The sequence below is a fragment of the Dipodomys ordii genome, unplaced genomic scaffold (genome assembly GCF_000151885.1).
Source record: "Dipodomys ordii isolate 6190 unplaced genomic scaffold, Dord_2.0 Scaffold11, whole genome shotgun sequence".
Classification (NCBI taxonomy): Eukaryota; Metazoa; Chordata; class Mammalia; order Rodentia; family Heteromyidae; genus Dipodomys; species Dipodomys ordii.
Window position 1 is genome coordinate 2,438,415 of NW_012267227.1, and position 13,110 is coordinate 2,451,524.

Below are 13,110 nucleotides of genomic sequence, written 5' to 3' on the forward strand. Positions count from 1 at the left end.
ATTCCTCAGCACCACATAAGCAGAAAAAGCTGGAAGTGGCACTGTGGCTCAAGTGGTAGAGTGCTAGCCTTGAGCTGAAGAGCTGAGGGACAGCGCCTAGGTCCAGAGTTCAGACCCCACAGCCAAAAAAAGAAAAGAAAAGTCATAATTTTGATCTAGTGGAAATTAAATCACTCCACTTAACCGTGAATTTCTTAATGAAAAATACTGATAAATCTCAGACAGACCTGAGTGTTCAGATCTTGGATTTGCTACTTAAAGTAGTTAGGAGCCAGGTGCAGGTAGCTCAAGCCTATAATCCTAGCTACTCAGAAGGCTGAGAACTGAGGTTCTCGGTTCAAAGCCAGCCCAGGCAGGAAAAGTTTATGAGACTCTTATCTCCAATAAACCACTCAGAAAACTGGAAGTGTTGCAGTGGCTCAAGTGGTAGAGTGCTTGCCTTGCATGCATGAGGCCCTGGGTTCGAGTCCTCAGCACCACATAAGCAGAAAAGGCCAGAAGTGGTGCTGTGGCTCAAGTGGTAGAGCGCTAGCCTTGAGCTGAAGAGCTGAGGAACAGTGCCCAGTTCCAGAGTTCAAGCTCCATGACCGGAAAAAAAACAAACAAACAGGGCTTATATACTAAGCTTCAATAACTGTTTTATGCTTTTCTAATGTGAATTATAATGAACTTGTAGAGTTCTTGCAGAGATTACATGAGATATGTACTTCAAGTAATATAACTTCCTTCTACTATATATAATAAGCATCCTTATCACATGCATCATTTCTTTGGCAGTATCTTGGATTTGGAACACCATCTAATCTGGGAAAAGGCAGGAGGGCTGCAGCGGCTGCAGACCTTGCTAATCGAAGTGGGGAATCAAATACTCATCAAGATATTGAAGAAAAAGATCGGTTATTACGTCATGTGGAAGCCAGAGATCTTATCGAGTTTGGCATGATTCCTGAGTTTGTGGGACGGTTGCCCGTGGTGGTTCCTTTGCATAGCCTAGATGAGAAAACACTTGTACAAATACTAACTGAGCCACGGAATGCCGTTATTCCTCAGTACCAGGCCTTATTCAGCATGGATAAGGTTAGGTTTCATTTTTCATATTTATGTTTTTTTCTCGCTGTTGAAATGCTACATAAATTAGGTTCATAGATTAAAAAGAATCCTAAAAAAAAAGAATCCTGCTTATCTGTAATATCAAGAAAGGCATACTATGTTACATTAAGCATTTGAGAGCTTTCTGAATTAAAATCATCATTAGAACATAAAATGCAAGGACGTGTGTGTGTGTGTGCGTGCGCGCGCGTGCGTGCGTGCGTGCGCGTGTGCTGCGCGTGTGCGTAGGGTCATTAACTTATCTCTTCCTCTCCATGCCCAATACACAAGATTGTCCTTTCAACCTTGGTATTGTAAATGCTTTTATTGCGACATACTATGTGCACATTCATATACTTTCATCTAATTAAGGTTTTATTAGCTCCCACATTTCTGTCCTCGTAAACACATCCAAACAACACGTTTGGGTTAGCATCTTCAAATATCAGTTTTCTTCTCTCTGTTGCCACTACATCAAATTATTCATCTTATCATTTTTCACCTCAGCCCATGCATTTTATCCTGATAAGTTTCCCTTCTTAAGCTTGTCTCTGACCACCACCACCAAAATACTACCTTCTATACCTTCACAGTGAATCATTTTTTAGTATTGATCACATATTAAGCTCTTGATTTTTATTCAATGAGTGTACATAGGCTGATTCTTTTTTTTTTCTTTCTTTTTTTTGTTGGTCGTGGGGCTTGAACTCTGGGCCCTGGGTGCTGTCCTTGAACTCTTGGCTCAAGGCAAGCGCTCTACCACTTGAGCCACAGCACCACTTTTGGTTTACTGGTGGTTTATTGGAGATAAGAGTCTCACAAACTTTCCTGCCCAGTCTGGCTTTGAACCTCATCTTCAGATCTCAGCCTCCTGAGTAGCTAGGATTACAGGAGTGAGCCCACCAATACCTGGCTACACGGGCTGATCTTTTACTCTCTTGCTTAAAATCCTTCAGTGGCTTTGTCTTACTTAGATAATCACGTCACTGATCCTGGACACCAGGGGCATGCACTGGGTTCTTAGTATGTAAACATTCAGCAAATGTTGAAAGAACATCTCAACCCAGAAAACCTCTTCAAAGACTACAAACAAACTTGTGATTCATAAGACTGGTACTGTCATGGCTTAATTGATTTTTTTTTAAAAAAAGGCTTCTTGAAGGCAGGGTTCTAAGACATCATAAGAAATAATCACCTTACTATTTGAACACTAGTGTTTGGAAATTTGTGGTAATTAAGTGAGGCTTATTTGAATTTACCTTTGTTGTACCAGGTCAGTGATACTCTGTCTCCACAGAGAGACAGCATAGGACCAGTCAAGACATACAGATGCTGAGCTTGCCTGTGTGTCAAGGATCACTGAATCACTTTAACCCTGTGAACTAAATTATCTGTGAAGTTGGGCCTTTTTCCCCACATTTTAATTGTAAAATTATGTGTCTAAGAAGAGTAATGATGATGATAGGTAGCTATAGTTAGTAGATGTTGTATGATTATATAAGGAAAATAATCAGGTATTATCTGAGTTTCTTCTCAATCTCTTTGTAGTGTGAACTGAATGTTACTGAAGATGCTTTGAAAGCCATAGCTAAATTGGCACTAGAACGAAAAACAGGTGCACGAGGCCTTCGGTCCATAATGGTAAGTTGGCATTATCTTTTTTCTTTTTTTTTTTGATCGGTTGTGGGGCCTGAACTCTGGGCCTGGGTGCTGTCCCTCAGCTCTTCAGCTCAAGGCTAGCACTCTACCACTTGAGCCACAGTCCCACTTCCAGCTTTTTTCTTTTTGCTTTTGTGGTGCTAAGGAATTGAACCCAGAGCCTCATGCACGGGAGGCAAGCACTCTGTCACTGAGCCACATTCCTAGCCCTGGCATTACTCTTTTTCTTTTTTTGTCGGTTGTGGGGCTTGAACTCTAGGTTTGGGTGCCGTCCTTGCGCTCTTCAGCTCAAGGCCAGCACTCTACCGCTTAGCCACAGCGCCACTTCCGGTTTTCTAGTGGTTTATTGGAGATAAGAGTTTCACGGGCTTAAGCCGGGCTTAAGCCGGGCGCCGGTGGCTCACGCCTGTAATCCTAGCTACTCAGGAGGCTGAGATCTGAGGATCGAGGTTCAAAGCCAGCCCGAGCAGGAGAGACCGTGAGACTCCTATCTCCAATAAACCACTAGAAAACCAGAAGTGGCGCTGTAGCTCAAGTGGTAGAGCGCTCGCCTTGAGCTGAAGAGCTGAGGGACAAGCGCCCAGGCCCAGAGTTCAAGCCCCACAACCGCCAAAAAAAAAGAGTTTCACGGGCTTTCCTGCCTAGGCTGGCTTTGAACCATGATCCTCAGATCTCAGCCTCCTGAGTAGTTAGGATTACAGGCATGAGCCACCTGCGCCCGGCTCCTGGCATTACTCTTGTAAAACAAAAATCAAAATCTATGCTGTTTCAGCTGCACAAGGAGGGATTTCATTCATGTAGATATATTTCTGTACATGTACAACATTCCTATCGGTCTTCCCCTGAAGTAGGCTATTTCTTGGGGTGAATTTTGAGAATATTAAGCTCCCTTGGTGGTTTTGTTTTGTGCTGGTCCTGGGCTTAAACTCAGGGCCTGGGCCCTGTCCCTGAGTTTTTTGTGCTTAGATGAGTGCTTTACCACTTGAGACACACTTCCACTTCTGGCTTTTTGGGTGATTAATTGGAAATAAGAATCTCATGTACTTATTGCCTTTGTTGGCTTTGAACCATGATCATCAGACCACAGACTGCCTAGTAGCTAGGATTATAGGGATGAGCCACCTGCACCCAGCCCTGTTTTTCTTTTAGAAATATGAAGCCAGACGCCGGTGGCTCATGCTTGTAATCCTAGCTACTCATGAGGCTGAGATTTGAGGATTGTTTTAAAGCCAGCCTGGGCAGAAAGTCTGTGAGACTCTTATCTCCAATTAACTACCAGAAAATTGGAAGTGGCACTGTGGCTCAAGTGGCACAAGAGCTGACAAGCTGAGGGACAGCGCCCAGGGCCAGAGTTCAAGCACCACAACTGACAAAAAGAAAAAAGATAGTTGACTTAAAGCTTTTTAATTTTTGTGATTTTTTTTTATTTTTTTATTTTTTGGGTCCAGTCATGGGGCCTGAACTCTGGGCCTGGGCGCTGTCCCTCAGCTCTTCAGCTCAAGGCTAGCGCTCTACCACTTGAGACACAGCGCCACTTGCGGCTTTTCTTTTCTTTTTGCTTCTATGGTGCTGAGGAATCGAACCCAGGGCCTCAGGCATGCAAGGCAAGCGCTCTACCACTGAGCCACTTCCCAGCCTCCTCTCACCGATTTTATTTTTCCTTTTTTTTACAAGGTGTTTTGTAACAAAGCTAGGGTTTGTGGGTAAGTGGTGAGAATGTGCTTCACATACATTAAAACCTGAGTACAGGCTGGGCGCCGGTGGCTCACGCCTGTAATCCTAGCTACTCAGGAAGCTGAGATTTGAGGATCTCTCGGTTCAAAGCCAGCCCGGGCAGGAAAGTCCGGGCAGGAGAGTCCGTGAGACTCTTAACTCCATTGAACCACCAGAAAACCGGAAGTGGCCCTGTGGCTCAAGCAGTAGAGCGCTCACCTTGAGCTGAAGAGCACAGGGACAGCTTCCAAGCCCAGAGTTCGAGCCCCACGACCAACAAAAAACAAAACAAAAAAAAAAAACCTGAGTATAATTCTCAGCACCAAATAAAATAAAAAACAAAAAGAAACTTTAGGGAACACACAAAAAGAGAAAATCAGGATCATTGGAAGGAAAATTTGCGGCAGTTCTACATGGGATTTGGGCTAAGTCTAGAGCCCTTTCTCAGATTGTGTGGGAACCCTAGAGCTCTGTCCGGACTGTGATTGGTGTCTAGAGATTCGATTGGTGTTTTCGTTTTCTTTTGTTTTGGTTGGTCGTGGGGCCTGAACTCAGGGCCTGGGCGCTGTCCCTCAGCTCTTCAGCTCAAGGCTAGTGCTCTACCACTTGAGCCACATCCCCACTTCCGGCTTTTTCTGTGTGTGTGTGGTGCTGACGATTGGAACCCAGGGCCTCATGCATGCAAGGCAAGCACTTTACCACTGAGCCACCTTCCCAGCCCTTTTGCTTAAGGCAAGCACTCTACCACTTGAGTCACACTGCTCCCTGCCCCTTGTGGGGGTTGAACTCTGGGCTTGGGAGCTGTCCTTCCGCTCTTCAGCTCAAGGCAAGCACTGTACCACTTGAGCCACAGTGCCACTTCTGGTTTTCAAGTGGTTTATTGGAGATAGAGTCTCAGGTACTTTCCTGCCCGGGCGTTCCTCAGACCTCAGCCTCCTGAGTAGCTAGGATTACAGGCGTGAGCCACTGGCGCCCGGCTCTTCCAGTTTTTTGTTTGTTTGTTTGTTTTTTGTTTTTTTGAGTAGTTGGTTGGAAATGAGTCCCATGGAGTTTATTGCCTCAGCTGGCTTCAAATGGTGATCCTCAGATCTCAGCCTCCTGAGTAGCTAAGATTACAGGCATGGGCTGGGCTCAGTATTTCTTGATGAATACATCTTCTTGGCCTATAGAAATTTATTTTGTATTTTGTATTTGTGTTTCCCATGTTAATGATTATTTTTATCTTTTTAGGAAAAGCTGTTACTAGAACCAATGTTTGAAGTTCCCAATTCTGATATTGTGTGTGTGGAAGTTGACAAAGATGTAGTAGAAGGGAAAAAGGAACCAGGATACATTCGGTAAAGTATATTTCTAGCAAGAACAGATCTAAAATTTAAGATCCTTATTGCTGGGGCTGGGAAGGTGGCTCAGTGGTAGAGCTCTTGCCTTGCATGCATGTGGTGCTGTGGCTCAAGTGGTAGAGCACTAGCCTTGAGCTGAAGAGCTGAGGGACAGCGCCCAGGCCCAGAGTTCAGGCCCCATGACCGGACACAAAAAACAAAACAAAAACAAGATCCTTACTGCTTCTTACTAGAGTTTCCTGGCCTATCACTTTGAAAATACATAATAATTATAATATTGTAAGAGTAGTAATATTCTCATGAATTTTCTATGGAAAAAAATCTAATTTGGGTTCATAAAAAAATAGTATTTTATGAGGCTTTCTGGAAAGCAATCTTTAAAATTAGCCTCCACACTTTCTCCTGTAAAGTGAAAGTGTCAAAAGAGACATAAAAATAGAATATCTAGAGACTAATCTGAGCACCCATGGTTCACATCTGTAATTCTAGCTACTTAATAGGCTTTGACCTAGAGAATCATAGTTCAAAGCCAGCCTGGGCAGAAAAGTCTTCAAGCTCCCATCTCCAATTAACCAGCAAAATGTCAAACTAAAGGTATAGCTCAAGTGGTGAAGTGCCAGCCATGAGCAAGCAAGCAGAGTAAGAGCTTGAGATCCTGATTCAAACCCGAGTACCAACACAAACACACAAAATGAAGACATTAAAATAAAATAAACTTTGCTGCTAATTTTCTGATAAATGACTTTTTCATGGCTTTCCAAACTTTTCACCATATTTTTTTCCTCAGTATTATCATACCAGTTAACAAATTCTACTTATCTCCCACTGCTTTACTTATCTAATCTAGGGCTCAATAAACTTATATAAAGAGCCCCACGACAAAAAAAAAAAAAATTAGGGTCATATGGTCTATTTCAACTACTTAAAACATCCTTCTTAGCACAAAAGCAGCCCCAGAAAACATGTAGGGAGATGAGCATGTCATCAGCATTGATTAAAAACAGACAGTGGACTGAATTTGATTTGTAGGTTATATTTTATTTGATAAATAAATTATTAGGGAAAATGTTGGGAAATGTACCTGTAACACTGTCCTGTAGTTCTCCATATTTTATCACTAAGTAATCTGAATACCCCAAATCATCTTAGTTTTCCCTATTTTTTTACATCTTTTTTTTTTTTTCTTTTGGTCATCATTCGCAGGTCTTGAACTCTGGGCCTGGGCGATGTCCCTGAGCTCTTCAGATCAAGGCTAGCACTCTACCACTTGAGCCACAGTGCCACTTCTGAATTTCTGGTAGAGATAAGAGTCTCATGGACTTTCTTGGACTGGCTTTGAAACTGGGATCTTCAAATCTCAGCCTCCTGAGTAGTTAGGGTTATAGGCATGAGCCACCTGCACCCGGCAATATCCCCTCTTTTTGTGGCTGTTTAGCTAAGGGATTAATTGACTATTTGAATGTAGAAATCATGTTTGCTTCTAATTTTTATTTAAGAAACAAACAAATATGAAATAATCTTTTCATTCCAGAACTCCAGCAAAAGAATCATCTGAAGAGGAGTATGACTCTGGAGTTGAGGAAGACGGCTGGCCTCGCCAAGCAGATGCTGCAAACAGCTAAACTGTCAGACTCCTGTCCTGTATATAAAGCTTTTCCTTCTTTTGTTTAGGATCATAACTTTCTACAGTCTGACATTAAAGGCATTGAATCTATCTTGGATATCATACATGGTCAGAAGCCTTTAGGATAAGCATAAGATCATGTATATTATAACATCACATTGATTTATACAGAAGACATTACGTGGACTTGAATGACAACAATGTTTAGAGATAAAATGTATATTATCTTGGTTCAGTTTTTTAAGAAATATGCTTTATCAAAATTCTTAGGAGTTCTTTAAGCAATGCAGGTATTGCAATAACTGTGGATTTTACAATAATGTTACTCTACAAATGGGAAAATAAATTCTTTAAAATCGAATATTGAGATATACCATTCTTTAGTGCTATGTTTTTCTACCCATATTAATTTCCTGAAACTATTTAGAATCTTATTTCTCTTAAAAATTAGACCAGGAAGTAATATTTAAATATTTTATGGAAAATGCCCTGAACCATATTTTGATTATTTGCTTACCTATATTCTTAAGTCTTTGGTAAATGCATGACATGAACTTCCCAACTGATCCTGTTAAAAAAAGAAAAAAAAAAGCCATTCTCTTGCTTACCTAATCTGATTTATTAACAACTTTGAGCCATTTTTAGTACCATGGGTGAGTAGATGGACTTAAAATTTGAAATCTTCAGAAAAAAGACTAAACAACTAATTCTTTTAATAGCATGCTGTATCGATCATAGCAAGAGCCATATGCAGAACTAGATAAAATATCCTAATAGTGTGTGCTTTTCCTAAAGTATTGAATTTGGTTTTTGTTTTGTCTTGGTGCTAGACATCTGTCTAATCCTTTGGCTTCATAGAACATTAAATAATCTTTTAACATCAGCTAAAGTGAATGAATGTGTTCACACTAACATAAGTCACTAATCTTCATCACATAGCAAAACTAAAAATGGGGGGTGAACTTAAATTTTTACCGTCTGATTCCATAAGAACTGTTCAGGTACCCTTTAAGCATTTCTCTTTCCTTCTGTAATACCAGTTTCTACATTCTTCATTCAGCTCAATAAGTCTTGTTTGAATCAGAATATCTTTATAGATTTCTTTTTTTCTTTTGGAGTCTTGAGCTTTCCTTTAGTCCTTTAGCCCACATTTTTTAAAAAAGGAAACAAACCCTTAAGCTATTAAGAAATTCTAAATCTTGGTGAAGACTTTGACTTTCTGTGATAGACTAAAAGGCATGTGAGGTACCTTTCTTTTATGGCTGGGTAGGACCAGAAATTTCTTTGTGCAGTGTTTAATCCTAACTACTATAGTAGCTCTCTCTAGTAATGGTTCAAGTTCTTCTCATGAGGTCTTTCAGATTATAACTTTGTTCTCATGGCATCATTTTCCTTTTTGTAGAGTGAAAATTGCAGTAGTTTCTAAATAAAGAGCAATCTTTGAAAAATAGACTGGGAGACATTTTAGTCATAACTACATTTGGTTTTGGAAGTTGTTAACAAGACCTAATTGATGTTTTTAAATCAAACAAATTGAGTATAACAACAATTTGTATCTTGGAACTTACATTTGAATAAAACAAAGCTAAATGAAAGCTGTTGTGATAGTGTGTCCATACTGCAAAGATCAGGAGTACGGTGTGTTAACAGTAGCTGGGCCAGCCAGAGCAGGGCCATGCAATGTTTTAAAAAGTAGCTTTGTGCTAGGAATTGGTTAATCCTTGGTACTTCTGTGTCCCTCTAGTAAGTGCTCCTAATTATAGATTCTACCACGTGTTATTAAAGATTATATTAAAATTTTTAACTGTCCCACATAGAACTTGATAATGGAACACAGACCAAACTTTTCAAAAACATTACTAGTTTTGTAGGGGAAACAAACAAACCTTCTGTGCATTATAGTAAGGTAAGGTAGTTACCTCTGATAACACAGATGGGTTGGAACAAATAGGAATGTTCCAGGAAAATGAGAAATCAAAATCTCAGTATGAAAAACTAGGGAGACTCAAAGTTGTCAAATAGGTAACAACCGTGACTTGCTTTCACTGTCATTTTTCTATTCTTCCCCTGCATCCGGCTGATGCTATTTCATGTTTCACTGAGAAACAAATGGAACTGCTCATTCTACAATCTCCCTATTTTAGAACCGAAGGACCCTGTTACCAGATCTCAATCACTCTATTTATGCCCTGGTTCCCTCCATTCCCTTTCTCAAGGTCCTTAGTCCTTTGGTTAACGTCTTTATTAAATTACCTAAGCCTTCCTTGTGAATTGCTCCAGTAGCAGCAGCAGCAGCTCCTCCTCCTCCTCCTCCTCCTCCTCCCTCCTCCTCCTCTTCTTTTTCCTTTTGGTTCTTGTTGTTGGTTATGGGGCTTGAACTCTGGGACTGGGCGCTGTCCCTCAGCTCAAGGCTAGCACTCTACTACTTGGGCCACACCACCACTTCTGGATTTCTGGTAGTTTATTGGAGATACGAGCCTCACAGACTTTCCTGCCCAGGCTGGCTTTGAACCACAATCCTCAGAACTCAGCCTCCTAAGTAGTTAGGATTACAGGCGTGAGCCACCAGTGCCCTGCTTCATGCCTGCCATCCTAGCCACTCAGTAGGAGGCTGAGATCTGAGGATCATGGTTTGAAGCCAGCCTAGGGGAAAAAAGTCCATGACAGTCTTATTCCAATATTCAGTTAAAAAAAGCGGGGGTGGGGGGTGGGCGCTGGGAAGGTGGCTCAGTGGTAGAGTGCTTGCCTCGCATGCATTAGGCTCTAGGTTTGATTCTTCAGCACCACATAAACAGAAAAAAAGCTGAAAGTGAAGTGTGGCTCAAGTGGTAGAGTACTAGCCTTGAGCTGAAGAGCTGAGGGACAGCGCCCAGTCCCAGAGTTCAAGCCCCAGGACTGACCCCCCCACCACCAAAAAAAAAAAAAAAGGAAGTTGGCACTGTGGCTCAAATGGTAGAGCATTAGCCTTGAGTGCAAAGAAGCTCAGGGACAGCTCCCAGGCTCTGAGTTCAAGCCCCAGGACCAGCAAAAACAACAAAAATATTTGTCCTTTAGCAAATCTCCAAGCTGTCTTTCCAACTATACTGTAAGTCCGTTAGGGTGAAGACCAAACCTACCATATTGTTTATATTTTGTGCACATGTTTAGTGGTCCACACATAATTTAAGTATCCCTTTGCCAGGTGACAGTGGCTCACATTTATAATCCTAGGTACTCAGGAGGCTGAGGTCTAAGGATTGCAGTTCAAAGCCAGCCCTGGGAGGAAAGTCCTTGAGACTCATCTCTCAATTAACAACAACAAAAAAGCTAGAAGTGGAACCTCGGCTTCAGTGTTAGAGCTATAGCCTTAAGCAAAAGCAGAAAAGGTCAAAGCCCTGAGTTTAAGCCCCAGGACATACACGCACACACACACACACACACTAAGCCCCAGGACACACACACACACACACCCCAAAAAAGAAACTTGGTAAAGATGATGCTGTGTGGGCCAAGATGAGGAAGTGGTAGGTGATGGGCAGTTATTTTTGCAAACTAGTCCAAGAGTTATCCCATGGTCTTGAATGCACAATCTAAAAATGCTTTCTCCTAAATTAATTTATAAATTTCATATTCCAATAAAAATACCAAATAAAGGCAGGCAAGACAATCCCTTGGATGTACTTTAGACACCAGGTCCAAAGTCCTGGAGTTCAATGTTAGGTCTAGCCACTTGCCCCCCCCCCATATACCAAATAGAGACATGGTGAATGGCAGAGAAAGATTTATTACAAGGCAGCCATGGGAAGATAGCACTTCAGTAAGATACTATATCTTCAGCTGTTTTTAGAGGTACAAATTGTCTTCAGGTTAAATAGGGAGAACTGGGGGTACTGCTTGAGAAAGATGTATAATGAAAATGGGTATAAGCTAATGGCTTTTGTCTCTGGAGGAGTTCCAGATGTCACTTTATTACTGGAACAGAACAGGAACAAGGTAATGTGGTCTCCTGAGTTAGGGGCTGGTTTTTTGTTGTTTTGTTTTGTCAGTCCTGGGGCTTGAACTCAAGGTCTGAGCACTGTCCATGAGCTTCTTTAGCTCAAGGCTAGCACTCTACCATTTGAGCCACACCACCACTTCCAGCTTTTTCTGTTTATGTGGTACTGAGGAATCAAATCCAGGGTTTCAAGCACTCTACCACTAAGCCACATTCCCAGCCCTTGGGCTGTTTTTAAGATAATAAGGAGAGGCAGATCTGTTGGAAGTTCAATTTGCCTTCCACACAAGGTGGTTATTGAATCTTCTGCAAACAGATGATTGCAAAGGAACCACAGTAGAAAATAGATGGAAGGGCACAGATAACCAAGTTGATGGACTTCTAGTGACAGGAACCAACAAAAGAATCTTTTAAGTTGCTTCTTAGAACTAATAACAGTACCAGGATTTAAATCCAGATACTTTTTCCAGTGCGGCTAAACTGAAAAAATGGGTAAGGGACTGTCTCAACTAGCTAGTTAGTGTCTAGCATGTGTAGTTTATATATGTGTGTGTGTCCCAGTACTGGGGCTGAATTCTGGGCTTTCATGCTTGCTTCTTTTGTTCTGTTCTTACCAAGGTTGTGAGTTGGGAGCTACCTAGGGCCCAGCTGTTTCAGGGCCTTTTGTTAGGAAGAGATGTTGAATTTTATAGTTTTTTCTGCATCTATTGAGAAAGCCACATGGTTTTTGTCCTTGATGCTATTTATGTGCTGTTTTACATTAATTAGGATTGACATATGCTGGGGGGAAAAAAGATATTGAATATTATAAGTTCTATCTCCCCAAAATCACCAGACTCAACTTAATGGTTTTTGAGCTCCATAAATACTGGCAACTGCTACTTGCTAGCACTGTTACCATCTGATCTGTGCTGCTCTTAACTTTAACTCCTGTTTTTGCCTTCAGATTTGGACTGAAGCCTTAAATCCTTAAACCAACTTTGTTCTCAAACTCTTAGAAGAGCCAAACGCTCATCATTAGTTCTAGATATGATTGAGGATTACTTGATTAATGTGTTTCCGTGTGTGTGTGTGTGTGTGTGTGTGTGTGTGTGTGTCCTGGAACTTGGCCTAGGCGCTATCTTTAGGCTAGGACTCTGCCATTGGAGATAAGAGTCTCACTGACTTTCCGGGCTGGGTTGGCTTTGAACCGCGATCCTTTGATCCCAGCCTCCTGGAGAGTAGCTGGGACTTCAGCTGTGAGTCACCGCCGACACCAGGCTAATGTACTTCTTACACTTTCCCACGTGTCGAGCGCTCAGCGAGCCGAACCAATGCCCATTTCGGATTAGGCTTCCTGGCATGACGTCACTCTCACGCTTCTCCCTGTGCCTCGGGACGGTTGTCGCGCGTCCTAAGACGTCATTTCCGTCCAGGAGCCTGCCCGGAGCGCCCGGGAGTTTCCGTGGCTTGCGAGGTTGCGGGGGACATGGCCCTGCCGCCCTTCTTCGCCCCGGGTCGCCCGGGTCTGCCGCCCCCACAGCCGCCGCCTCCGACTCCCTTCGGCTGCCCGCCACCACCGCTTCCCTCGCCGGCTTTCCCGCCGCCGCTTCCCCAGCGGCCTGGTCCTTTTCCGGGGGCCTCTGCCCCCTTCCTGCAGCCTCCGCTGACTCTGCAGCCCCGGGGCCCCGCAGAAGCCTCCCGGGGCGGCGGCGGCGGCGGCGGCGCCTTCT

At 42.6% G+C, this 13,110-nt stretch overlaps 2 protein-coding genes across 2 annotated transcripts in view; both read left to right on the forward strand.

The window, feature by feature from the left end:
• The window catches only part of Clpx (caseinolytic mitochondrial matrix peptidase chaperone subunit), a 45,817-nt gene extending 36,797 nt beyond the window's left edge, over positions 1-9,020 (forward strand). Inside the window, exons 11-14 of the mRNA XM_013010168.1 lie at positions 778-1,077; positions 2,638-2,730; positions 5,692-5,798; positions 7,333-9,020. Of these exons, the coding sequence (XP_012865622.1) occupies positions 778-1,077; positions 2,638-2,730; positions 5,692-5,798; positions 7,333-7,423 (591 nt within the window). The 3' untranslated portion in view covers positions 7,424-9,020. The remainder of the gene's footprint in view (positions 1-777; positions 1,078-2,637; positions 2,731-5,691; positions 5,799-7,332) is intronic.
• Positions 9,021-12,829: 3,809 nt separating this feature from the next.
• Pdcd7 (programmed cell death 7) overlaps positions 12,830-13,110 on the forward strand; it is an 11,666-nt gene continuing 11,385 nt past the window's right edge. The window contains exon 1 of the mRNA XM_013009916.1: positions 12,830-13,101. Coding sequence (XP_012865370.1) covers positions 12,867-13,101 — 235 coding nt within the window. The 5' untranslated portion in view covers positions 12,830-12,866. The remainder of the gene's footprint in view (positions 13,102-13,110) is intronic.